We start from the raw sequence: 26728 nt of genomic DNA, 5'->3' as shown, positions 1-26728 counted from the left end.
GAGGAAGGGAGAGGAAGAGAGGGATAGAAACATCAATGATGAGAAAGAATCGATTAGCTGCCTCTTGCACACCCCACTCTGGGGATCGAGCTCACAACCCGGGCATGTGCCCTGACCGGGAATCAAACCATAACCTCCAGGTTCATAGGTCGACGCTCAACCACTGAGCCATGCCAGCCGGGCTCCATCAATTCATTTATTTATCCATCCAACAACTCATGTAATCATCCATTTATCTATTTGTCTATACTTTCTTCCTTCCCTGCATCAATGCATGGACTCAGTAGAGAACCTAAGCAGAAGGGAAGCAAAAGCATAAAAGCCTGTCCCTTACATTCCAGGGGTCATGGATACACATGTGGGGAAAGATGGGGACACTATGGGGATGACCACTGCTTTGTCCCACATGCCCTGAACCTGACACCTTGTAATGTGTATATTTACATGTCTCTCCTTGCTTTCTTATGTCTCCATTTCTTTGCATGCCTCTCCCATGCCACGTCTTCCCCTTGCCTCCTCACAGGGCCAGCGCTGGCACTTGGGCAGTGAACCATTTGGGCGTCACTGGCAGTCAGGTGATGTTGTGGGCTGCATGATTGACCTCACAGAGAACACCATTATCTTCACCCTCAATGGCGAGATCCTCATGTCTGATTCAGGTTCCGAAACAGCCTTCCGCGATATTGAGATTGGCGATGGTGAGGGTTGGCCTCATGGCCCCTTTCTGGTTTTCTTCTGTCTGACCTGACCCTATACTGCCTGTTCCAGCCTCCCCCTCTTGCATCCTTTCCTTCCACATTACCCCTCCCCACAAGTCCCTGCCCTGCCCACCTATCTCACCTTTGCCCATTCACTTTCTCCCACCAGGTTTCCTGCCAGTCTGTAGCTTGGGACCCGGCCAGGTGGGTCATCTGAACCTGGGCCAGGATGTGAGCTCCCTGCGGTTCTTTGCCATCTGCGGTCTTCAGGAAGGCTTTGAGCCATTCGCCATCAACATGCAACGCCCGGTCACCACCTGGTTCAGCAAAAGCCTTCCCCAGTTTGAGGCCGTGCCACTTGAGCACCCCCACTATGAGGTGAGGACTGACCCCATTCAATACCTTCTGATCTGCTTCCAGACCTCATTTTCCCTGCAATTCTCTTCCCTGAGTTTCTCCTTTCCTTCCGTGTTAGCTGACAAACCATGTGCAAGGGGGTGTCAGGGTGATGGGTTCCCAGGGCCACCTTGTAGGGTATAACCTTGGCAAACTACAACCTTTCTCAGCTCCAGGTATCTTGCCTATAAAATGGGGAAATGGAGGAAAGAGAAGCTGGATAAATGATTCCATTGGAAATTTCCAGTCTTTTAACTATCTGATCATAGAACAAAGTTTAAAGAAATATAAACCTTGAGTACATTTTGGCACCCTCCTTACCAATTGTTATTTGTCTTTTCTGTTTGTTCATTTATTTGTTTTTAGTATCCTAATTTTTAAAAATATATTTTTATTGATTTCAAAGAAGAAAGGAGAGGGATAGAGAGATAGAAACATCAATGATGAGAATCATTGATTGGCTGCCTCTTGCACCCCCCCTACTGGGGGTCGAGCCTGCAACTTGGGCATGTGCCCTTGACCAGAATCAGTTCCCAAGCCTATGCTCCGTTTCTGAGCCAAACCAGCTGGGGCTAGTATCCTAATTTTCAGACTCCAGTGTTTTTTCTTTCCCAGGGTTGAACTCAGGGTCAGACTCTTACCATAAATACCCCCCATTGACCACAGTGACAGTCCGTTTCTCAACCTGGGAAGAACTTGAATCCTATGTGACTGAAGTTTAGTTTTAGAATCAGACAGAGCTGGAGCTGGCCTCTTACACTGGGCAAATGACTGTCTCTTCCTGAGCCCCAGTTTTCCCATCCATGGCATTGTTCGGATCTCCCTCTCACACAATCTCCCTCTTTTTTTAACTGAATCCTTTGAGTAAGTTGGAGACATCATGCCTCTTTACCCCTAAACTTTCAATATGCATTTCTTCAGAAAAGACTATGCTCTTACAGAACTACATGCAGTGCAGTTATGAAAATCAGGAAATTTAACGCTGGTATAACTATCACCTAATTCACAACCCATATTTAAAATTTATAAATTGTGGCAATAATGTCCCTTTTTATTTTCCTGGTTTAGGATCCAATCAGGATTACATATGGCATTTAGTTGCTATGCTTTTAGTCTTAAAATAGAATGTTTCTGAGCCTTTTTTTGTCTTTCATGACATTGACATTGACATTTTGAAGTGTACAAGCCAGTTATTTTGCAGAATGTCCCTCAGTTCAGGTTTGTCTGATGATTCCTCATGGTTAGGTTCAGGTTCTGGGTACTTGGCAGGGGTTCTGCAACATTTATGTTGTGTAGGCTATCAGGAGGCACACGATGTCTCTGTATCTTATATCAACGTCGACTCTGTAGTTAAGGTGGAGTCTGACAGTTCCCCCACTGTAAAGTCACTCTCTTTCTATTTGTAATTACGAAGTCTTTGTGGGGAGGCATTTTAAGACTACATAAAAGCTGAAGAGTTCAAAACAGGGAAATTTTAGATTTCCTCAGTTTAGATTTGAGCTTTGGAAAGGTTCCTATTGACAGTAGAAGGTGAGAGTGGAGACAGACTAGAGAGGTGGCTGGGGCAGGAGAAGGTGATGGAATAGCCGTGAACTTCCCAATTCCTGCCACTGCCAATGGTCTTCACAACACAAAGACCAGAATACTAGATAGCAGTGAAAGTGAGCAAAGTAGTATATACACAGCATGTGGACAAATCTCACAGACAGTGTTGAGTGAAAGAGCCAGGCACAAAAGAACACATACTGTAGGGTCCCATTTGTAGGAAGTTCAAGAACAGGCAAAGCTAATCTGTGCTGTGATAAATCAGGAGGGTGTGACTGTGAAAGGATAACTTGGACATTTAGTTACTTTGCACACAAATCACAGGAGGGAGAGGTCAGTAGACTGTTGTCAAGGAGCAAAGTCCAGGATTTATAAGGACGGGAAGAGAGAGAAGATCCTGCCTTCAGTCTGGGGACAGCAAATCTTTGTTTCACAGTTTGAGGTGAATTCTCTTTTTAAATTTTAAAAATTGATTTGAGAGAGAGAAACATCCTCCCACACTGGTCCCAACTGGCCCCAGTATACGCCCTGACTGGGATTCGAACCCGTCACCTTTCGGTGTACAGGGAGATGCTCCAACCAACTGAGCCACACCAGCCAGGGCTTGAGGTGAATTCTTTGGCTGGTGAGGAGCACAGAGGTCCATCTCAGCAGCTGGTCCTTCAGGAGGTCAACTTGAGAGGGGCATCAAAGAAAGGGAACCTCTCCAATTATTGATGGAGTCTCCAGAAAACTTTTTTTGTTCTTAAGTAATGTATTTTTAAATAAGATTACAATGCTTTGATTATACAACATAGCATAATGGAAATTAAACCAAGTCAATAAACCAAAAGAGAAAGAAAACTTGGTTTTCTTCAATATCAGTACTTAAATCATCACTATAACTGTCTGATGTCCCAATCACATCTTATGTAGACATGAATATAATCATTTCAAACATTTCGCTTGCAGGTTAAATTTCTCATTTTCAGCTTTTATGAACTATAATATAACTAATTTTCAATCCTATGATACCTAGTGTTTATACTGCAACAGCAGCAAATCTCACATGTGCAGTCAAATGATTAACCGGGACACAGATTTTAGTTTTTAGCCGCAGACAAAAATTACACACTGTATTCAGTACAGCAGAGTATATTACATTAACCAGAGCATGGAGTTTCATATACTTATTGCAGGATTAGTATTTCTTTCTCTTTGAACTGAATCAGAAAACTTTTTTTTAAAATATATTTTTATTGATTTCAGAGGAGAAGGGAGAGGGAGAGAGAGATAGAAACATCAATGATGAGAAAGAATCATTGATCGGCTGCCTCCTGCACGCCCCCCAATGGGGATCGAGCCCGCAACCCTGGGCATGTGCCCTTGACCGGAAGGGAACCCGGGACCTTTCAGTCTGCAGGCCAACGCTCTATCCACTGAGCCAAACTGGTTAGGGCTGAATCAGAAAACTTTGAGAGTCTGTACTTGGAGCACACAGGACAGGCATCGGTCCCTCTACCTGCTTTTATCCCTTATTTAGGCCAGGTAGGTGCATCTCCCTCATCAGAAACTCGCATGGTCTTTGAGAGGGTAGTGACTAAACAGGCACTGAGGGGGCTCCTGGAGGCGTGGTTGTGTTGTTTCTCCTTCTGGGTGCTGGGCACACAGGTGTGTTCACTCAGAAAACTCAAGGTGCTATGCCCTTGTGATGTGTGCACTTCTCTGAGTGTTATGTTTCCACTCATAAGTGTAACAAATTTTTTCTGGGGCACCTTTACAAAACCCTGGGCTGCTCACCCCACGAGGTCTCCCTGAGATCAGGAAGGCAAAACCTTTGTTCTGTTCACTGCTGTGTTCCCAGAATCTGTAACAGTGCCTGATATACAGTAGGTACTCAGTAAATATCTGTGGGTTGGACAGATGGATGGACCGGTGGACAAGTGGACGGGTGGATGGACAGATAGACAGACGGACAGGTATATGGACGAATGAATGAGTGGACAGGTGGACGGTTGGATTGACGAGTGGATGGATGGATGGGTGGATGGGTGACTTGGTCTGGAGTAAGGCCTGTGCATAGGTAGATTTTTTATAATCCTCACTGGAGGACATTCTTTCCATTGATTTCTAGAGAGAGCAGAAGGGAGGGAGGAGGGGGAGAGAGAGAGAAAGAGAGAGACACATCGATTGGTTGCCTCCCACATATGCCCCCCCCCCGCAGGGCTGGGGAACCTGCAACTAAGGTACATGCCCTTGACAGGGAATCGAACCCAGAACTCTTCTATCCACAGGCTGATGCTCTGACCACTGAGCCAAACCTGTCATGGCTATAGGTAGGTTTTGAAAGTGATCCCAGTGCCTGACCAGGGCTGCCACTGTGCCAGGTGCCCAGACGAAGGTTGACAGAGGGCTGACTGCACCCCATGGCCAAACTGTGTGCCCCATGGGGAGTTTATCCACCCAGAGGAGGGGATACTTTTGGCTGATTCTCACACAGGTGCTCTAAGGCCTAATGGCGGCTCGGTGTGTAACTGGGTTTAGGACCAATGGCCTAGCGGCTAGGCCCTAGCCCACCTATCAGGCTCAGTGCTTCCTGCCTCTCCCTGCAGGTGGCCCGTGTGGATGGCACTGTGGATACACCCCCCTGCCTGCGCCTGACCCACCGCACCTGGGGCTCCCAGAACAGTCTGGTGGAGATGCTCTTTCTTCGCCTGAGCCTTCCAGTCCAGTTCCATCAGCACTTCCGCTGCACTGCGGGGGCCACCCCTCTGGCATCCCCTGGCCTGCAGCCCCCTGCTGAGGATGAAGCCTGGGCAGCAGAGCCTGACACAGACTATGAAAACCTGCGCCGCTCGGCTGGGCGCTGGGGCGAAGCTGAGGGGGGTAAAGAGGGAACTGCCAAGGAGGGGACACCTGGGGGCACCCTCCAGGCTGGGGCAGAGGCCCAGCCTGCCAGGGTGGAAAATGAGAAGGATGCTACCACAGAGAAGAACAAGAAGAGAGGGTAAGTCAAGGTGGGGCCAGGTGAGGCCTAAGGTCTGTCCTGGGACCCCCAGTTAGACAACCTCAATAACTTGATAAACCCCATGTATCCCAAGGTGTCCCATATATGCGAAGTAAGTCAGAATACTGATGGATCCTATCATGTCTCAAGTGAAGGCCTTTATTTTCCTAGGAAACTCTAGTTTCCCTGAGAATGTAAAATTGGGGTGCCCCACTATGTCTATGGAGAACTTCACTATCTTTGGGGTACCTGGTGGCCCTCAAAGCATTTCATCCAATGAGCTTCATTAACTATGGACTTTATAGGGAGGACCTCAGTATCTTGGCAGAGTTGACCATATCCAAAGGCAACCCAGTGAACACCAGTGGTCTTCTAAATCAGGGTCATTTCTGTGTCTCACATGTACCCCCAAAACTATTTCAAGGGATGCCCTCAGAAGGCATTAAACTTGAATTAAAAGGAAATCAGCTTTCCCCCTACTATGGTGGTGGTTTTCAATGGGTAGTTCTGTGTCTTTTGGGGTGTTTGGAAATGATGGAAGATTTCAATTATCACAGTTTGGGTTATCAAGCTGCTCTAGGTCTCCATCGATTCTACTTGCTTTCAGTGTACCAGACAGTGCCACACAAGAAGAACGGTCCTTTCCCAAATTCCTTTAACACCGATGTGAGAAATGCTGACATAGGGGGACCACTGTAGCCCCAAGGGAAGCTCCATGGGGCTCCTCTAAATGTGTGTCAACCAGCATTCACAAGCACAGAGTGCAGCACTTTCAGAATGGATTAGGCTGTCATAGTTGGGAATTCTATCCTCTAAGGGCAAGCCCTTGGGTATGAGAAACAGGATGTAGTTAGGACAGATGTGGGGAGCATGAATGTGTAGTCAGGGGGATTGGAGGGCTGGGCTTGAGAGCTAGTTCTTACGCAACTTCTCCTCCCTACCACCAGGTTCTTATTCAAGGCCAAAAAGGCTGCCATGATGACCCAGCCACCAGCCACTCCGGCTCTGCCCCGACTCCCTCGAGAGGTGGTACCTGCTGATAACCGTGATGACCCTGAGATCATCCTCAACACCACCACGGTATGAACCAAGGACCTTCAAGTTTAGAAACCTCTCAGATTTCAGAATTTCATGTTGTGATTCCCAGTAACTGCCATACCTCAATATACACTGGAGACCTCAAAATACAGCACATACTGATTTAATCCTTTGAACTCCTAGGTCCATAGAGCCTAAAAATTGTGGGAATCACTGTGAAGCTATAGAGCATACTAATATAACTCCCAGGGACCTAAAAACATCCAAGGGATAAACCAATATAAACTTGGGGTCCCAATATTTGTATTCACCCATATAAACTCAATATATCCAAATTTAAGTTATTCTAGTATATTCCTGGGAACCAAAATTTACAATTATTCCAATAGTTTTGGGATTCCCCAAATCTGGAATATTTTCTGAGACAAACAGCCATGTTAGGATCATGGGTCATCTGGGTGCCATTTGGGTCTTCTTGTCAAAAAGCTCTATGGCTTTTTCCATCAGTAAAATGGTAATTGTAAGGTTATTACAATTGATGGTAATTGGGAGGATTAAGTGAGTAAACTTGTGAGCTAATTAGTGAGCTGTTTGTTAGCCATTGTTTATTTGTAACTTTGCTGTAACCTGAGGAGAGACCCAAACTTGGGGATATCACAAAATACTCCCAAAGGATTCCCGAGTTTAGAAATACATCAATAAACACAGAAACAGAGGGACATAGACCCACGGGGTCTCAAATCTGGAAACTGGTTAAACTCCCAGAAGACACTGAGAATCCAGAGAAACCCACTTAAAGTCCCAGGGAAGCCCTATGTCACCATTCTTTTGGACTGACCACTGATCTTCCCTTTGCCTCTCCAGTACTATTACTCCGTGAGGGTCTTTGCTGGCCAGGAACCCAGCTGCGTGTGGGTGGGCTGGGTCACCCCTGACTACCATCAGCATGACATGAACTTCGACCTCACCAAGGTCCGGGCAGTGACAGTGACCATGGGGGATGAACAAGGCAACGTCCATAGCAGGTGCCAGGGAGGGGTGGGGACTGTGGGAGGCGGGACGTCAGCACTGGGCACCTGGCTCAGAAGTTTCCCTCCTACTTTTCCTCCTCTCTTCCTGTTTATTTTCTTCCAATGGCTTCTGTTCTGATTTTTTTCCCTCCTCTCCTTTTTCCATTTCTTCTTTTCTGTTTACTCCTCCTTTTTCATTTCGCCCTCTTCTTTCTACCTCACCTCCTTTTTCTGTTCTCTCTTCTTTGCTCCCCTTCCTTCTTCTCCTTCCAGAACATCCCACCAGCTTCTAAGAATTCTAGCTCTGAGGAGCTCAGGGTCTGGGGTGAAGGGTTTTAGTGCTCAGGTCTGCAGGTGGTGGAGGTTTGGGGATGAGCCCTGAGGTCATGGTATTCTAGGAGCTTGGGGAAGGAGGTATTCAGGGTCTAGAATGCTTTGGCTGAGGACCATGCACTGACCACCCCTGTTTCCTCCAGCCTCAAGTGCAGCAACTGCTACATGGTGTGGGGCGGAGACTTTGTGAGCTCCGGGCAGCAGGGCCGGATCAGCCACACAGACCTTGTCATTGGCTGCCTGGTGGACTTGGCCACTGGCCTGATGACCTTTACAGCCAATGGCAAAGAGAGCAACACCTTTTTCCAGGTGAGCCCATACCTTTCAACTTAGCAATAGTATCATGTCCCAGCATCCTGAGACAACCTTCCCAGACACCCCTGGAGTCCAGACCTTTAAAAAACAGGACAAAAACAGCACCTAAAACAAAACAAAACAAAGAGAACCTCTCTGTCCTCAAGACAGGCCAGAGCTGGCAGACCCCAGGGAAACAGTCTAGTTGAACCACCCAGTGAACTGAGGCCCAGAAAGAAGGAGACAAAACATAGCCTTGATCTTAGAGAGAGGTTTGTATTCCCTATTAGGATGGGTGCCACCAGTGGCCACCTTTTCACCAATCAGGGAACACCCTAGATGGGCCAGAATCCTAAGGTGGACTTTTCCTTTCAACATTTTATTATGAAAAATTTCAAGTGTACAGCAAAATTAAAGGAATTGTACAGTGAATACCCATATACCCACTACCAAGAATCTACCATCCATATTTTACTGCAATGGCTTTATGTCATATTTATTCTCCTGTCCACCCATTAATCCATCTAAATTATGGTCCCTGGATCAGCAGTGTCTGTATCACCTGAGAGTTTGTTAAAATACAGAATCTCTACAAAAAATACTCAGCAAAACTAATCATCAGACAAACCACAATGAGATATCACCTCACACCTGTCAGAATGGCTATTTTCAATAAATCAGCAAGTGCTGGAGAGGATGTGGAGAAAAGGGAACCCTCCTGCACTACTGGTGGGAAGGCAGTTGGTGCAGCCACTGTGGAAAACAGTATGGAGGTTCCTCAAAAAAATTCAAGATAGAACTGCCATGTGACCCAGTAATCCCACTTCTGGGTATTTATCTGAAGAAATACAAACCCCTAATTTGAAAAGACACATTACCTCTATGTTCATTGCAGCATTATTTACACGATCCAAGATATGGAAGCAACTTAAGTGTCCACTGATAGACAAGTGGATAAAGATGTGGTACAGACATACAATGGAATACTACTCAGTCATAAAAAGAATGAAATCTAGGCATTTGTGACAACATGGATTGACCTAGAGAATATCATGCTACCAAGAAAGACAAATACCATAAGGTTTCACCTATATGTGGAACCTAAAAACCAAAATACACAAACAAACAAAACAGAAACAAATTCATAGGTACAGAGAACAAACATGGTTGCCAGATGGGAGGGGGGTTGGAATGAAAATGGTGAAGGAATTCAGAAGTACAATTTTCAGTTATAAAAATAGTTATAGGGGTGTAAAGCACAGCATAGGGAATATAGGCAATAATATTGTAATAACTATGTATGTTGTCAAGTGAGTACTAGACTTATTGGGGGTGATTACTTTGTAAGGTATATCACTATGTTGTACATCTAAAAATAGTATAATATTGTATGTCAGTGGTAATTGAAAAAAAATTGTTTTAAGAAAAATGCAGAATCTTACCTCTCCCCAGACCCACTAACTTGGAATGTGCACTTTAACAAAGCCCAGGGGACCCTGTGCACACTGCCATCTGAACAGTATGGGCCTAGTTCCCACTGTGGTGTCATCTGAACATTTTCCTCTGTCCTCTGTATTTCCTGTAAACTGGGCGTGGTGCAGAGGCGCAATTAGATTCAGGGTTGGTTTTGGCAGGGCTGTTTCCAGATGGTGGTGTTTGTGGTGGAGGCTGGGTGGGTTCCACTGGGAAGATCAGAAGTGCTGGGGGAGGGGGAGTCAGAGGATGCTTTCTGGGGTTGGGAGAATGCGTGTGCTTGAGAGAGAAATGGGAAAGGCATTCGTGGTGAGGGACATGATGTGGACAGAGACCCAGGCGACAGACTGCCCCGGTGGAGTTGGAGGAACTTGACCTGGCTGGGTCAGGGGCAGGGCAGCCCAAGCTCGGCTTCAGGGCCATTGTGGAGCCTACATTGTCTTAGTTTGGATCTGCAGGTGCCAGCAGGATCAGGATAGGACAATTAGCCCCAGAGTTTGGGTTCCAGAGTCAACACCACCTGCAGCTCACCCTCTTCCTCACCCTGCCGTTATCCCTTGCCAGGTGGAACCCAACACGAAGCTCTTTCCTGCTGTCTTTGTCCTGCCCACCCACCAGAATGTCATCCAATTTGAGCTGGGGAAGCAGAAGGTACGAGTGCAGTGATGGGACAGGTGGAGGTGGGAGGAGTGGGAGGCCAGGCTGGAAAAGTAGCTGTAGGGGAGGGGGCAATCTGGGAGGTCTCCCTGGAAGCAGGGTGGCAGGATGGAGGGCTGGGAATCCTGACCAGTGCACTGTGCCCCCAGAACATCATGCCGCTGTCTGCCGCCATGTTTCTGAGTGAGCGCAAGAACCCGGCCCCGCAGTGCCCACCGCGGCTCGAGGTGCAGATGCTGATGCCCATCTCGTGGAGCCGCATGCCCAACCACTTCCTGCAGGTGGACACGCGGCGTGCTGGAGAGCGACTGGGCTGGGCCGTGGAGTGCCAGGAGCCACTGATCATGATGGCGCTGCACATCCCTGAGGAGAACCGGTCAGGATCCCCTGGCTGCAAGATGGTGGTGGGGGTGGGGGGTGGCAGCGGCGGCGGGGGTCTGGGTCTAACTCAGTGCCCCCCCCCCCACTACCCTGGGACTCCAGACAACACTCTAGAAGGCCCAGACCTACCTTACTGTTCCCAGATAACACCCCAGGGAACCTTAGATCCATTTCAGTGGGCTGCAGACATACCTCATGGGACCCAGATGCAACCCAGGCATTCCCAGATACACTCCAGGGAACTCCAGACCCACCTCAGGAGGTCCTAGGTCCTTCTCAGTGGACCACAGACCCACCTCAAGGGACCACAGACCCACCTCAGGGGACCATAGAAAACATCCCAAGGGCCCCAGACCCACTTTACAGGGCTCCAAACCCATCTTAGGGAGCCCAGATACATATCAAAGAGCCCATTCCCCCAAGGGGCTTCAAGTGCACATTGGAGGGTCCTGGGCATTCCTTGGAGAGGTCTGGGTGCACCGCAGGGTCTCTCGGGCACACCCCATGGATCTCTTTGAACCCACTCCAGGGGACCGGACATGGATCACAGAAATACTCTTAAGGACTCTGAACATGGCCAGGAGTCCCAGGCTCACCCAGCAGGCTTCCAACATGCCTCATCTTTCCTTTATTCATTCATTTGACAAATAGCTTCGAGCTCTTCTTATGTAATTGATGGCATTCCAGGCTGTAGAATATCAAGCCCTGTGAACAAACATTTTAGTAATGCTTATGTATAACTCAGTGGGCTCACACCCATCCCCAGGGGCCAGACACATCCATTTATTCAGTTAACAAATATTTATTGAACACCTATTATGTGCTACGTCTTGTTTAGGTGCTGGGGAATACAGAAAGAAAAAGAAAAACACCCAAACAGACTGAAATGGCCTCCTCTAGCAGCATTTACTCTAGTGGTGCTCACACAACCAGGATCTCAGACCTGCCCTGGGAGGGAGGGGGTCCCGCTCGATTCTGGATCCGAGATACATGTCGCAAGATCTTCTCGGTAGAGTCTCAGATACCCCAGAGTGACAGACATTCCCAGGGCGCCCCAGATCCCTTAGGGACTTCCAGAACCATTCAGAGACTCCTAAACCCAGTTCCATAGGCCGCACAGAACCTTGGCCCAGCAGAACACTGGGATTCCCTGCTGGGGCCGCCAAAACTCACCTACACACCTCTTTGCCTCTCTGTGGTTTGTGTCTCTGTCTCCCACCTCCTCTGCCTGCTCTGTTCTGTCTGTGGCTCATCTTTGTCACAGGTGCATGGACATCCTGGAGCTGTCGGAGCGCCTGAACCTGCAGCGCTTCCACTCCCACACACTCCGCCTCTACCGCGCAGTGTGCGCCCTGGGCAACAACCGCGTGGCGCATGCTCTGTGCAGCCACGTGGATCAGGCGCAGCTGCTGCACGCCCTGGAAGATGCGCACCTGCCTGGCCCCCTGCGCGCTGGCTACTACGACCTCCTCATCAGCATCCACCTGGAGAGTGCCTGCCGCAGCCGTCGCTCCATGCTCTCCGAGTACATCGTGCCCCTCACGCCTGAGACCCGAACAATCACCCTCTTCCCACCTGGAAAAAGCACAGATAATGGTCCCCGCCGCCACGGCTTGCCTGGCGTGGGCATCACCACCTCCCTGCGACCTCCACACCATTTCTCACCGCCTTGTTTCGTGGCTGCCCTGACAGCTACTGGGATGGCGGAAGCTCCAGCCCGCCTCAGCCCCAGCATCCCGCTGGAGGCCCTGCGGGACAAAGCGCTGAGAATGCTGGGGGAGGCAGTGCGCGATGGTGGGCAGCACGCACGCGACCCTGTCGGGGGCTCTGTGGAGTTCCAGTTTGTCCCTGTGCTCAAGCTTGTGTCCACCCTGCTGGTAATGGCTTCCTCCTGCTTTCCTCTGCCCCAGTCTTCCACATTCCAAATAATCTGTCCATACATTCATCGACTCCCCTTCCATTTATGCATCTAATCGCCCATTCATCTCTCCATCTATACAATCTCCACCTTTCAATTTATCCCTCCATTATCTACTCATCCTTCATTCACTTTTCCTTCCATTCATTAATCTGTCATCTATTCATATATTTATTAAGCTTTTATTTCCATTCATCCTCCCAATCAACCACCATTCATACATCTATTTATTTTTCCATTCTCCAACCATATACATCCATCCATGTGTCAATCTGTCCAGCTTTCATTCTAGCTTTCCATTTAGCCTTCTATTCACTCATACATCAGTTCATTCACCATGCCATTTATTCATCTATCTATTAACTATTTACTTACTAACCTAACTTTCTTTTCATACATCCTATTTCCACTGGTGCATCTAAACATCCATATATACATCCATGCACCATCACAGATTTATGCATTCTTCATTATCCACCTACCTGTCCACCCATACATATATCTGTCTATCCATAGGTATTTTTCACCCATTCACCTACCTATGAATCCATCCAACCACCTACACTTACTCATCTACTCACCATCCACCCAATCTCCATCTTCTATTCATCCCTTATTTCATGTACCCTTTTATTCACATACCATCTAATGATTCATTCATATGCCTACCCACAAATTCATCCAACTTTTCATTCATAAATTTATCCATCCATACCACCTCATCCCATGACTACTTACCCATTTATCTATTTACCCATACACTCATTTACTTGCTCATGCATCTATCAAACAATCCATTCACCTACCCACCTATCCACATGTCATTTATCCTCTGTCATCTTTTCACCTCCCATCTCTTCCTTCACTTTTAACTTCACCTCTCCATTCCTTATCCACCCCTCCATCTTTCTTCTCCCCTTCAAACCCTTACTATTCCATCCATTAACTCAGCCAACCAGTTCTCCCCCCATTCATCCATGTTTCTCTTTCTAACTTCTTCTTCCCTTTTATCTACCCAATTTCCTTCCATCTGTTAGCATCTCCATTATGTTGATTGAGAACTGGCATATGCTGGGAGCTATAAGGGCCTCCATCAGGTATAGGGGTGTCCTGTTCCAGAGGCACATATGCTCAAGCTTGGGAGAATAGACACTTGAGAAGGGAAAGGTGCTCATATTTAGCTATGTGGTCTGGGCCATGTGGGTGGGACACAGGATAAGGATTTGAGGGGATCTTAAGGAGGATGAATGTCAGGGCAGAGAAATGCCATTCCTGGTTGTGAGAGGAGCCATATAGCCAATGCAGGAATGAACCTGCCACATGCAGGAAAAGCAGATCTGGGAAATGATGCTAGAACTTACCTGTGGAGGCTCTGCAGGCCACAGTGAAGGACCCAGGCTTTGTCCTGTAGGTGATGGGCGTCTTTGGCGATGAGGATGTGAAACAGATATTGAAGATGATTGAGCCTGAAGTATTCACTGAGGAACAAGAGGAAGAGGAGGAAGAGGAGGAGGAAGAAGAAGATGAAGAGGAGAAGGAGGAGGACGAGGAGGAAGAGTCACAGGAGAAGGAAGATGAGGAGAAAGAGGAAGAGGAGACAGCAGAAGAGGAAAAAGAAGGCTTAGAGGAGGGGCTTCTCCAGATGAAGTTGCCGGAGTCTGTGAAATTACAGGTGGGCTGGTTCTTTTAATTTTCCAACCTCCATTCATCTGGGGAGGGAGACACAGTGGTGAGGCTTGAGTCGGATTTATTCTGAGGCAGTGGGAGCTGTGGGAGTGCATAAAGCAGTGAAGTGCTGCTGGCTTGAAATTATCTCTCTGGTTTCCAAGTGGGAAATGAATTGGAAAAATGAGACCATGGAGAAGTCTGTTTTATGGATCCAGGAAAGAGATGATGGTGGCTGGACTAGGTCAGAGTCCCTGAGAGGAGGAGAGAAAGCAAGAAAAGTTTCAAGGAAGTCCTCATGGTCTGACCACCATCCTTCCTAATGCATGGTTGTTCTCCCACAGATGTGCCACCTGCTGGAATATTTCTGTGACCGAGAGCTGCAGCACCGAGTAGAGTCCCTGGCAGCCTTTGCAGAGCACTACGTGGACAAGCTCCAGGCCAACCAGCGGGACCGCTATGGCCTCCTCATGAAAGCCTTCACCATGTCAGCAGCTGAGACTGCCCGACGTACTCGCGAATTCCGTTCCCCACCCCAGGAGCAGGTCCTCTGACCCCTGACCCTGGTTGGCCTTAGTGTCTAAACCCCAACCTCAACTTCTCCCCTACTCATATCACCAATGGTACTTGACCTCTAAACTTGTTCTTGATCTCTGACTCTATTGATAACTTATTTCTTACTGTCCTATTATCTCTGGATGAACTTGACCTCTGAGTCATCCAGACTGACCCTGACCCTTTACAAGCGTCTAGTCTCCCATATATTCTTCGTTAACTTATACTTTGGCTCATGACCTTAGACAAGAACTCACAGTCAAATCTGTTATCCTTGATCACAGTGTTTCTGCTCTGGGGTCTCTGACCCTCATTCTGACCTTTGACCTTCTCCTAGATCAACATGCTAGTGCACTTTAAAGATGGTCAGGAAGAGGAAGATTGTCCTCTCCCTGAAGAGATTCGACAGGATTTGCTCAAATTTCATCAAGACCTGCTGGCACACTGTGGTAAGGAGAAGGCATCAGAAAACCTTCCTCCCAAACTTTTCCTTGAGACCTCTCCTGAAGTTACCCTAAGATTTCCTGATCTTAAACATCTAGCAGCGGTTCTCAACCTGTGGGTCACAACCCCTGAAAATACATCCTGCATATCAGATATTTACATTATGATTCATAACAGTAGCAAAATTACAGTTATGAAGTAGCAATGAAAATAATTTTATGGTTGGGGGTCACCACAACATGAGGAACTGTATTAAAGGGTCACGGCATTAGAAGGTTGAGAACCACTGATAGAGTATTGTACTATGTAACTGTTGATTGGTTGAATGAATGAATGAATGAATAGATGTATTGGTGAATAGATAGATGATGAGAGGGAGGATATGTTTATATAGGTGTTTGGGTGGATGTGTATATGGATGGATGGCTATTGGTAGAGGGATGAGAGTAGAGAGATGGCTGACTGGAAAGATGGATGGATGACCTCCATTGTTCCTGATGAGAAGTCAGCTGACAATCTTGCTGAGATTTCCTTATAATGTATTGTTTTTCTCTGGCTGGCTTTCAAATTTTTATTTTTTATTTTTTTAATTAAATCTTTATTGTTCAGATTACATTTGTTCCTCTTTTTTTTCCACCCCCATAATTCCCCTCCTCCCAGTTCCCGCCCCACCCTCCGCCCTCACTCCTCACCCACTGTCCTCGTCCATAGGTGCACAATTTTTGTCCAGTCTCTTCCCGCATCTCCCATTCCCCTTCCCCCGCCAAGAATAGTCTGTCCATTCCCTTTCTATGTCCCTGATTCATTATAATCACCAGTTCATTCTGTACATCAGATTATTTATTCACTTGATTCTTAGATTCACTTGTTGATAGATGCATGTTTGTTGTTCACAATTTGTATCTTTACCTTTTTCTTCTTCCTCTTCTTAAAGGATACCTTTCAGCATTTCGTATAATACTGGTTTAGTGGTGATGAACTCCTTTAGCTTTTCCTTATCTGTGAAGCTCTTTATCTGACCTTCAATTCTGAATGATAGCTTTGCTGGATAAAGTACTCTTGGTTGTAGGTTCTTGGTATTCAGCACTTTGAATATTTCTTGCCATTCCCTTCTGGTCTGCAAAGTTTCTGTTGAGAAATCAGCTGACAGTCGTATGGGTATTCCCTTGTAGGTAATTGAGTCTCTTTCTCTTGCTGCTTTTAGGATTCTCTCTTTGTCTTTTGCTCTTGGCATTTTAATGATGATGTGTCTTAGTGTGGTCCTCTTTGGATTCCTTTTGTTTGGGGTTCTCTGTGCTTCTTGGACCTGTAAGTCCATTTCTTTCACCAGGTGGGGGAAGTTTTCTGCCATTATTTCTTCAAATAGGTTTTCAATATCTTGCTGTCTCTCATCTTCTGGCATCCCAATAATTCTGACATTAGTGCGCTTGAAGCTGTCCCAAAGGCTCCTTACACTATCTTCGTATTTTCGGATTCTTTTTTCATTTTGCTTTTCCGGTTGGGTGTTTTTTGCTTCTTCGAATTTCAAATCTTTGGCTTGATTCTTGCGCTCCTCTGGTCTGCTATTGGGTATAATATTCTTTATTTCAGTCCGTGTATGCTTAATTTCTAGTTTCTTTATCGTAGCATCGAGGGTCTCTTTAGTTTTTGTGAGGCTCTCCACAAGTTTATTGCAAGCCCTCAAAATTGCGTTTTTTAGCTCCATATCCTCCATTTCTGTCATGTTTTTTTGTCTCCGCATTTTTTATGCTTTCTTGGTGCACCCCCTTGTGGTCTTTGTGCGCAGGCTTGTTCTAGTTAAGCCTTGATTTTTTTTAGTTAATACTGAGGGATTTGACCACCAGGCTGACTGGCTGTGAGAATCAGCTGTGTGGAAAACTTCTGTCCTCTGGGGAGGTGCTAATCTAGCCTTTGCCTGAGGCGATCCGGCAAATGGCTCTGCGCAGGGCTTGGGCAGGGCGGGATCAACAGGGCGGGTGGAGGGAGCAGTTATGGCTGCTCTCAGTCCCTTCCCAGAGGCTCTGCTTCTCAGAACCCCAGCAGCCGCTGCAAACCTCGGAGAGAAAGCTGCCCTCAGGTTCCAACTGATGCCAGACAATCCCGCTTCTCCCGTCTGAGTCTGAGTCCCTAGAGACTCACCCGGATCTGGAGCCCAGAGTCTGAGACTCCCTCCTGACTGAAAACGACAACCGCGCCCTCAGCCACCAGCCCGCTTTGCGCGCGCACCTCGGTACCTTTGTATTTTCCACACTGCGCCTCCTCTGAGCCTCGGTTTGCTGTTCTCTTTCTAGTTGAAGAGTCTCTCCTCAGCCAGCCTTCCTGTGGTTCTGGGTGATGTCTGTTCCGTCTTTTAGTTGTATTTTTGAAGTGGTTGTTTGTGGCAGCAGTCTCCGGTGTTTACCTATGCCGCCATCTTGGTTCTCCTCAAATTTTTATTTTTATCTTTGCCTTTACACAGTTTGAGTATGATGTGTATAGGTGTGGAGCTCTTTGAGTTTATCCTACTTGGAGTTTAATTTCTTTTTTAAACAATATATTTTTATTGATTTCAGAGAGAAAGGAAAGGGAGAGAGAGACAGAAACATCCATGATGAGAGAACCATGGATCGGCTGCCTCCTGCAAGTCCCCCACTGGGGATCGAGCCCACAACCCAGGCATGTGTCCCTGACCAGAATTGAACCTGGGACCTTTCAGTTCACAGGTCGATGCTCTATCCACTGAGCCAAACCAGCTAGGGCTGGAGTTTAATTTCTTGGATGTGCAGATTAATATTTTTCATCAAATTTGGAACCTTTTGGTCATATTTCTCCAAATATTTTTTTCTGCCCCTTTTTCTGCTTTTATTCTGGGACTCCCATTATGCATATATTGATACACTGGATGGTGTCCTACAGGTCTGAACCTCTGTTGGTTTTTCTTCATTATTTTTCTGTTTTTCAGACTAGACTATCTCTATTGTCCTACCTTCAAGTTCACTAATGCTTTCTCCTGCCAGCTCAAATATGTGGCCATATCTTAGCTGGTTTGGCTCAGTGGATAGAGTGTTGGCCTGTGGAATAAAGGTTCCCAGGTTCGATTCCAGTCAAGGGCACATGTCCAGGTTGCAGGCTCAATCCCCAGTAAAGGGCATGTAGGAGGCAGTCGATCAATGATTCTCTCTCATTGATGTTTCTATCTCTCTCTCCCTCTCCCTTCCTCTCTGAAATCAATAACAAATATATACATTTTTTTTAATTTTTATTTTTTAAAATCTATTAACCTGTTTTTTAAAAAATGTGTTCATACCTCTCTAGTGATTTTTAAAATTGTTTTTGTACTTTCCAACTCCAGAATTTCTATGTGGTTATTTTTTTTTTATATTACCTACCTCATTATTAATATTCTCTATTTGATGAGTCATTGTCATCATACTTCTCTGTGATACTTCAAACATGCCCTAGCGGGTTTGGCTCAGTGGATAGAGCATTGGCTTGAGGACTGAAGGGTCCCAGGTTTGATTCCAGTCAAGGGCACATGCCCAGGTTGCAGACTTGATCCCCAGTAGGGAGCGTGCAGGAGGCAGCCGATCAATGATTCTCTCTCATTGATGTTTCTATCTGTCTTTTTTTCTCCCTTCCTCTCTGAAATCAATAAAAATATATTAAAAAATAAAAACTTCAGACATGATTTCCTTTAGCTCTGTGAACATATTTACAGTAGCTGGCTTAAAAGACAAAGTCTTCAAAGAATGAATAAATGAAAAAAAACATATGGACATATAAAGAAATAAATGAAAAAAACCATGAATGCATGCATGAATAAATGAACAGATGAAGGAATGAAAAAGTGAATGGTTAACTTTACAAATAGCAAACAGATGAGTGACACTCCCTTCATCCTTGACCACCTCCAGGAATTCAGCTGGAGGGGAAGGAGGAGGAGCCAGAGGAAGAGGTCACCCTGGGCAGCCGCCTGATGAGCCTGTTGGAGAAAGTGCGGCTGGTGAAGAAGAAGGAGGAGAAACCTGAGGAGGAGCTGCCTGCTGAGGAGAGCAAACCCCGTGAGAACTGGGCCATTAGGGAGAGGGCTGAGGTGGGGCAGGCAGCCCTGTGCTTGGGGAAGCTCTGGGTTCAAGACAGCTATGAGGAGTAGCACAAGGGAAGGGTAAATGGATATTAGAGAGGAGGAATGGAGGGTGAGGTGAGAGAGGAAGCGTGCTGGAGTGGGGCTGCATGTGGACATGTAGACTTCCAAATGTTGGGGCTGCACATTATGTATTGGACCAGGGTGGCATATGGTCCTCCCAGAGCAGAGACTCACATCCATACATGGCAACTCCTGCACCACTATGGCTTCCATGTCCTTGTGGCTTTGCTTTGTTTTTCTTTTCTTTTTTTGGTGAAATGATTACCCGCTGAGGGATTAGAAAAGCAGTTATGATAAATGTTGGGCCAATGGCTCATTATGCAAACTATGTATTAACCTCATCTCACAAAGGCAGAATCATTGATGTTTTATAGGGTTTATTCTACAACATTCAGGAAACTATTATTGGCCAACTCTGGGCCAGGCAATGTTGGCAGGGCTGGGGAATATATTAGGGGGAAGAGTCAAAGTCCCCACCCTCAAGGAGTTTAGAATATTATGACAGATACATATATACGCCATAATGTCAGGTGGCCATGGGTTTTAAGAAGAAGAATAAAGTTGAGTGAAAGAAGAGAGAGGGACAAACATGGAGGGGTCCGAATTGGGGGAATGAGGTGTGCAAAAGTCTGGGAAGATTAATTGGTACAGAGAGAACAGCCAGTGCAAAGGGCCTGAGGCAGAGACATGCTTGGTATGTTTAGAGGCAAATGTGACTTGTGCAAAATGAGTAGGGGGAGAGAGGGACAGGAGATGAGGTCAGAAGTGATGGGCCAGAGTGTGGAAGGAAAGTAAGATTAGCACATCACAGGTCATGAATTGACACCATCATTTAATGCCAGTGCCTGGAGGTTTCTTTTAACCCTGAGACACAGAACACATCTGTCTTCTCTCCCAGAAATCCTAGGAAGAAAACGGGTTGGGAGAGAAAGAGGGACAGAGAGATAAATGGATGCTGGCTATAGGAGAGGTGAGGCCTAGGGAGATCCCCAGGGAAAATAGATGTCAAAAAGAGTTGTTTTGACATCATTTTCAAATGATACTGAAATGTTCACAGTTTTTCTTTGTCCCTGTTGACCCTTGTGATGAAAAGTTGCCAATATTTTTATAGAACACATAGCATTGAGGCTTGGGCTTTCAGAGGTGCATAGTGAAAGCTCATAATAGTGCTCTGGCGTTCTCTAGCGATTTAATTTTTTTCCTTTTGAAATTTGTAGGAGGCCCTTATGGAAGAGGTTCTAGGGTGAAGAGAACAGAGAGTCTTAGGACAATAAAAAAAATTTGCCAGAATCCGGGCACTCCTGCCTCGTGGGGCAGGCAGCTAGTAACTGAGGAGCCACTGGAAAGAGGGGCCCCTTATACATTGTTTGGGCTCAAAGCCCTGGTCAGGAAATGTGTACTGACCCTGTGTCTCCTTCCTAGAGTCGCTGCAGGAGCTGGTGTCTCACACAGTGGTGCGTTGGGCCCAAGAGGACTTTGTGCAGAGCCCCGAGCTGGTCCGGGCCATGTTCAGCCTCCTGCACCGTCAGTACGATGGGCTCGGGGAGTTGCTGCGGGCCCTGCCCCGGGCGTACACCATCTCGCCATCCTCCATGGTGGATACCATGAGCCTGCTGGAGTGCCTCGGCCAGATCCGCTCGCTGCTCATTGTGCAGATGGGTCCCCAGGAGGAGAACCTCATGATCCAGAGCATTGGGTGAGGCACTGCCCCCTCTTTGACTTTGCAAATCCCAGGGGAAGGGAGGGGAGCTTGTCCCCTGGGCCACATCCTCTGGATACGATAATGTCTCCTTCCTCCACCTCTGCCCCATGCCCCATCCTCAGGGTGATACATTCTTCTGGCAACTAGCCCATCTCCCTAGATCAGTGGTTCTCAACCTTCTGGCCCTTTTAATACAGTTCCTCATGTTGTGACCCAACCATAAAATTATTTTCGTTGCTACTTCATAACTGTAATGTTGCTACTGTTATGAATCGTAATGTAAATATCTGATATACAGGATGGTCTTAGGCGACCCCTGTGAAAGGGTCGTTCGACCGCCAAAGGGGTCGCGACCTACAGGTTGAGAACCGCTGCCCTAGATAATGTCCCTTCCCCTTACCGTTCCACCTACCCCTGGGATAACAGCTCCTACTCACCTGTGACTTACTCTTGGCACAAAGTCCACGCTGTTGGAGCTACAGTTTCCTCATCTCAAATGGGGAAGAGTCGTGCCTACCTTGTAGAGTCCCTGTGCAGCTTTAGTGAGCTCTTGCTTGTAACAATAATAATAATAGTATTGAGCACTCAGTGTTAAGTGCCTCATTTACTCAGCAAATATTTCTTGAGCACCTACTATGTGCCAGGCCATTTCTAGGCACTTGAGGATACAATGGGCAACGTGGCAAAGGTCTCCTCCCTAGGGGAGCCCACTTGGTGACGGCTCCCCCAAGAGTCTGGGGGCTCTCCCTGGACTTGGCCCCACGCAAGAACTACATTTGTCCACAGGAACATCATGAACAACAAAGTTTTCTACCAACACCCAAATCTGATGAGGGCACTGGGCATGCATGAAACAGTCATGGAGGTCATGGTGAATGTCCTTGGGGGTGGCGAATCCAAGGTAAGGGTCCTACATGGACTGGGGAGCTCAGGGCCAGGAGCCACAGAAGGCAGGCACTGACCACTGGCCCACCCTGCCCACCCCAGGAGATCCGCTTCCCCAAGATGGTGACAAGTTGCTGCCGCTTCCTCTGTTACTTCTGCCGCATTAGCAGGCAGAACCAGCGCTCCATGTTTGACCACCTGAGCTACCTGCTGGAGAACAGTGGCATTGGCCTGGGTGAGAACCTCCCAGAGCCCACTCCTGGCAGTCCATCCAGGCCCCCCTCACTCTCCAATGGCTCACTGACTCTCAACTGCCCTTGGTCTGATCCTGTAATGAGCTGGGGACACCCAGACAGCCCTGGGCCTAGCCCTCATGGGGCTCATAGTACATCAGGGAAGACAGACCCATCCCAGACAGCAACAGCCTAAAGTGGTCAGACTTTGGATGGGGAAGCACAGGACAGAAGAGGCACCCAACCCAGGCTGGAAAGGGGTGGTCAGGAAGGGCTTCCCAGAGGGGGTAAGATAAGCAGGAGACAGGTGGCTGAGCACCTCCAAAACGCATTCTCACAACCTCTCGCCCCCACAGGCATGCAGGGCTCCACACCCCTGGACGTGGCAGCTGCCTCTGTCATTGACAACAATGAGCTGGCCTTGGCGTTGCAGGAGCAGGACTTGGAGAAGGTGTGGAGGGAGGAGGCCTGGACCCCGGGGGACCTGCTGATTCAGGACCCATTATGAGGAGCCATTTTGGATGGTCCAGGATCAAATCAAAAGGAGAATAATTTTCAAGGAAAGATCAGGACCCCAGTCACTCACTCGTGGAGCTGAGGGCAAATCCACGCTCCACCCTTCCCAGCTGTGTGGCCTTGGCACATTTCTTGGCCCTCTGTGCCCCTGCTTCTGGGTGTAGCACTGAAGGGCTCCGAGCTCAGAAACTTAGATTTAACCCTCCCCACTCCCTTGCTGCATGGCCTTGGACAAATGGCCTAAACTCTCCAAGCCTCTGTCTCCTCATCTGCAGAATGAATATAATTAAAACAATGTTATAGAGCTGATCAGAGGGTTAAATGAATTAACCTGTGAAAGCATTTACAAAACAGTAAATACTCAATAACAGTTATCCACTATTATATTATTTAACAAATGTTTATTGAGCACCTACTATGTGCAGGGCAGTAGGAGTATGACAGTGATTGAGACAGAAATCCTTGTCTTTGTTCTAGCTGGGGGGATGGATAATAAACAAGATGAATAATAAAAGACATGGTATATTAGCTAGTGATAAGTGTTGAAGAGAGAAAAAAGTAAGCAAGAGAGAAAATTATCAAGTGTCAGAAGGGTGTCCAAGTTTAAATAAGAGTGATCAGAGAAAGCCTCCCTGAGGTAGTGACATTCAAGTAAAGCTCTGAAGCAGGTGATGAGCCATGTAGACATCAGGGGAAAGAGCATTCCAGACAGGAGAACAGCCAGTGCAAAGGTCACGAGGCAGTAGCGAACCTCATGATTTTGAAGAACAGTGTGGTGGTTAGAGCAGAGGGAGCGAGGGGTGAGTGGTGGGAGGTGAGGCAGGAGGTACTGCGGGGAGGTTGTGTGGAGGGTCTTGTGGGCCACAATGAGGGTTCTGGCTTTTGCCATGTGTAATGCACTACCAGAGCATTCTGAGCAGGAGAGGGACATGACTTGATTCAGGTGTTTACAGGGTCCCTCTGACTGAGTGTGGGGGACAGACTTGGGGGTAGCAGGGAGCCCTGGGTGGAGGCCCCACTGATGGCAGGTGGGAAATTAGGGCAGAGGATGAGAGTTATTGTTTGCAGTGGGTTCCAGAGATAATTGGAGTGCAGAGCACCAGGGATTGGCAGGGACCTGAGCCTTGGGGAGGACGGTAGTGTGGGTCTGGCCTCTGACTGAGCCCTCCTCTGCCCCCAGGTGGTGTCCTACCTGGCTGGCTGTGGCCTCCAGAGTTGCCCCATGCTCCTGGCCAAAGGGTACCCAGACATCGGCTGGAACCCCTGCGGCGGTGAGCGCTACCTGGATTTTCTGCGTTTTGCTGTCTTCGTCAACGGTGAGGAAGGTGGTGGTGGTGGTGGGGACTGGGATCACTCAGGTGTGGCTCACATCTTGAGCTACAAGCCTGGCGTGGGCAGGAGGCAGGGTCTGGGCATGAACTCTTGAGGTGCAGGGCCCAAGGCTACCCCGGGAGGGATCCTGGGCTCACAAGGCCTCCTGATCCCACCTGAGCCACCAGGTGAGAGTGTGGAGGAGAACGCTAATGTGGTGGTGCGGCTACTCATCCGCAAGCCCGAGTGCTTCGGGCCGGCCCTGCGGGGCGAGGGTGGCTCGGGACTGCTGGCTGCCATCGAAGAGGCCATCCGCATCTCTGAGGACCCTGCGAGGGACGGCCCCGGTGTCCGCAGGGACCGGAGGCGTGAGCAGTGAGTCTCCTGCCCCCTCCTCAACAGAACAACCTGCCCTCCTGTGCCCCTTGCTGCCTCCCCAACACCACCCTCCTTCCCCTGCAGCTTTGGGGAGGAGCCCCCTGAGGAAAACCGAGTACACCTGGGACACGCCATCATGTCCTTCTACGCTGCCTTGATTGATCTTCTTGGACGCTGTGCACCAGAGATGCATGTGAGAACCAAAGACCGAGGGGCGGGCATGGCCTTAAACTGCTTCATTCAGGCATTCAACGTTGGTCCTGAGTTAGGCAATGCTGGGGACACACCAGTGACCAAGATGGCCCCAGACCTCACTCTCCAGAGCTCCCTGTCCAGTGAGGGGAGACCAGATGGTGAGAACACAGGGTAGTCAAGGCTACTGTGGAGACACACAGGCTGGGGTCAGGCTGTGTATTCTTGACCCCTGAGTTATCCCCACGAGAAGGATTTCTGCTCCAGTGGGTCAGGAAGGGATAGAGTGGGGTAATGCCAAATGGGTCATGAGTTTCCCAGTGATATGCTCCCCTCTCCCCTCCAGCTAATCCAAGCCGGCAAGGGGGAGGCCCTGCGGATCCGTGCCATCCTGCGCTCCCTTGTGCCCCTGGATGACCTCGTGGGCATCATCAGCCTCCCACTGCAGATCCCCACCCTGGGCAAAGGTGTGAGGGGGTGGGACTCAGCAAGGGAGTGATGCTGGGGAGGGTGGGTCTGAAGGGCATCTCTGACCCCCTGAGTCCTTGTCCACAGATGGGGCTCTGGTACAGCCAAAGATGTCCGCATCCTTTGTGCCAGACCACAAGGCATCCATGGTGCTCTTCCTGGACCGTGTGTATGGCATTGAGAACCAGGACTTCTTGCTGCATGTGCTGGACGTGGGATTCTTGCCCGACATGAGGGCAGCTGCCTCACTGGACACGGTGAGCAGCCTGCCCAACCTCCCTACTTCAGTGGGCATAGTGTGCTCTGAAATTGTGTAGCTTTCCTGACCCTCCCTCCCCCACCATCAAGATAGAAGACAAAACCAAGAAAAACTGAATTCTGGGAAAGGGGCAGGGTGGAAATCTCCAACACCTCAGGTTATAAGAAATAATCATTCTCAGAGATGGTTCAGCATCACGGAGACACAAAGACCTGTGCACAACAATAGTACTAATAGCAGTTGCCAAGGCCAAGTACAATGAGGACTGAGAACTGACCACTGGTTTGGCCAGATGGAGGTCACTGATGATCTTGACAGTTTCAACAAGGTGGTGGGGCAAAAGCCTTACTGGAGAGAGTTTAAGGAGCCTGGGAGGTGAGGTATGGGGGACAATGAGTGTTGACAGTTTTTACACAAGTTGGTAACAAAGGAGGCAGAAAAATGGCAATGTGCTGGAGGGGTGACCTTGGTCAAAAGAAGGCTCTTCTTTAAGATGGGAGAAATAACTCTTGGCCGTTAATTGGGAAGAGGAATACAGGAACTTGAATCTATAACCATCAGCTTGTCAGAAATACTGGGGCAAAGGAACAAGTTAACTGACACCACCAGGAAGTGATCAGCCAAAGTGATCAGTAAGAGATTCCACTGGACTAACGACCCAGTTACTTCAGCAAATAAACAGCTTTAAAGCAGGGGAGGGAAAGGGACCGCTGCAGATGAAAAGACCCAAGACCTGTCAGCTAAACATAGTATGTTGACCTTCCTGGAGCCCTGATCCAAATAATCTCAGCTAAATGCAAAGCAACTTTTGAGACAATTGGAGAAAGCTGATAATGAATATGAAGACACTAGGGCAGTGCACAAAAATTCATACACTTGGGGTGGTACTTCAGCCTGGCCTTGCCCTCTCGAAGTCCAGGACCCCTCAGGGGATGTCCACCTGCCCGCTCCCCGGGGAATCAGGCCTAAGCTGGCAGTCAGACATCCCTCTGGCATCCCAAGAGCCCTCAGGGGATGTCCGACTAACGGCTTGGGCCCACTTCCCCCAGGGAGCGGGCCTAAGCTGTTAGTCGGATGTCCTTAGTGCTGCCGAGGAGGCAGGAGAGGTTCCTGCCACCACCACTGCTCTCGAAGCCTTCAGCCTGGCTTGTGGCTGAGTGGAGCTCCCCCTATGGGAGCACACAGACCACTAGGGGGCAGCTCCTGCATTGAGCGTCTGCCCCCTGGTGGTCAGTGCACATCATAGCAATTGGGCGTTCCTCCAT

At 48.2% G+C, this 26728-nt stretch overlaps 1 protein-coding gene across 1 annotated transcript in view; it reads left to right on the top strand.

The window, feature by feature from the left end:
- The window catches only part of RYR1 (ryanodine receptor 1), a 129832-nt gene that overhangs the window by 27392 nt on the left and 75712 nt on the right, over positions 1–26728 (top strand). The window contains exons 26-47 of the mRNA XM_070398122.1: positions 524–698; positions 868–1076; positions 5231–5625; positions 6573–6705; positions 7528–7688; positions 8150–8315; positions 10338–10424; positions 10580–10806; positions 12076–12688; positions 14141–14401; positions 14739–14939; positions 15287–15398; positions 19287–19433; positions 20942–21215; positions 22008–22122; positions 22209–22341; positions 22696–22790; positions 24036–24171; positions 24355–24541; positions 24629–24737; positions 25083–25203; positions 25292–25461. Coding sequence (XP_070254223.1) covers positions 524–698; positions 868–1076; positions 5231–5625; positions 6573–6705; positions 7528–7688; positions 8150–8315; positions 10338–10424; positions 10580–10806; positions 12076–12688; positions 14141–14401; positions 14739–14939; positions 15287–15398; positions 19287–19433; positions 20942–21215; positions 22008–22122; positions 22209–22341; positions 22696–22790; positions 24036–24171; positions 24355–24541; positions 24629–24737; positions 25083–25203; positions 25292–25461 — 4227 coding nt within the window. The remainder of the gene's footprint in view (positions 1–523; positions 699–867; positions 1077–5230; positions 5626–6572; positions 6706–7527; positions 7689–8149; positions 8316–10337; positions 10425–10579; positions 10807–12075; positions 12689–14140; positions 14402–14738; positions 14940–15286; positions 15399–19286; positions 19434–20941; positions 21216–22007; positions 22123–22208; positions 22342–22695; positions 22791–24035; positions 24172–24354; positions 24542–24628; positions 24738–25082; positions 25204–25291; positions 25462–26728) is intronic.

The sequence above is a fragment of the Myotis yumanensis genome, unplaced genomic scaffold, assembly GCF_028538775.1.
Source record: "Myotis yumanensis isolate MYYU_CA2020_CCGP unplaced genomic scaffold, mMyoYum1.0.hap1 SCAF_18, whole genome shotgun sequence".
NCBI classification, from domain to species: domain Eukaryota; kingdom Metazoa; phylum Chordata; class Mammalia; order Chiroptera; family Vespertilionidae; genus Myotis; species Myotis yumanensis.
Note: the sequence above shows the minus strand (reverse complement) of the source record. Positions and strands in the feature narration are given on the sequence as shown.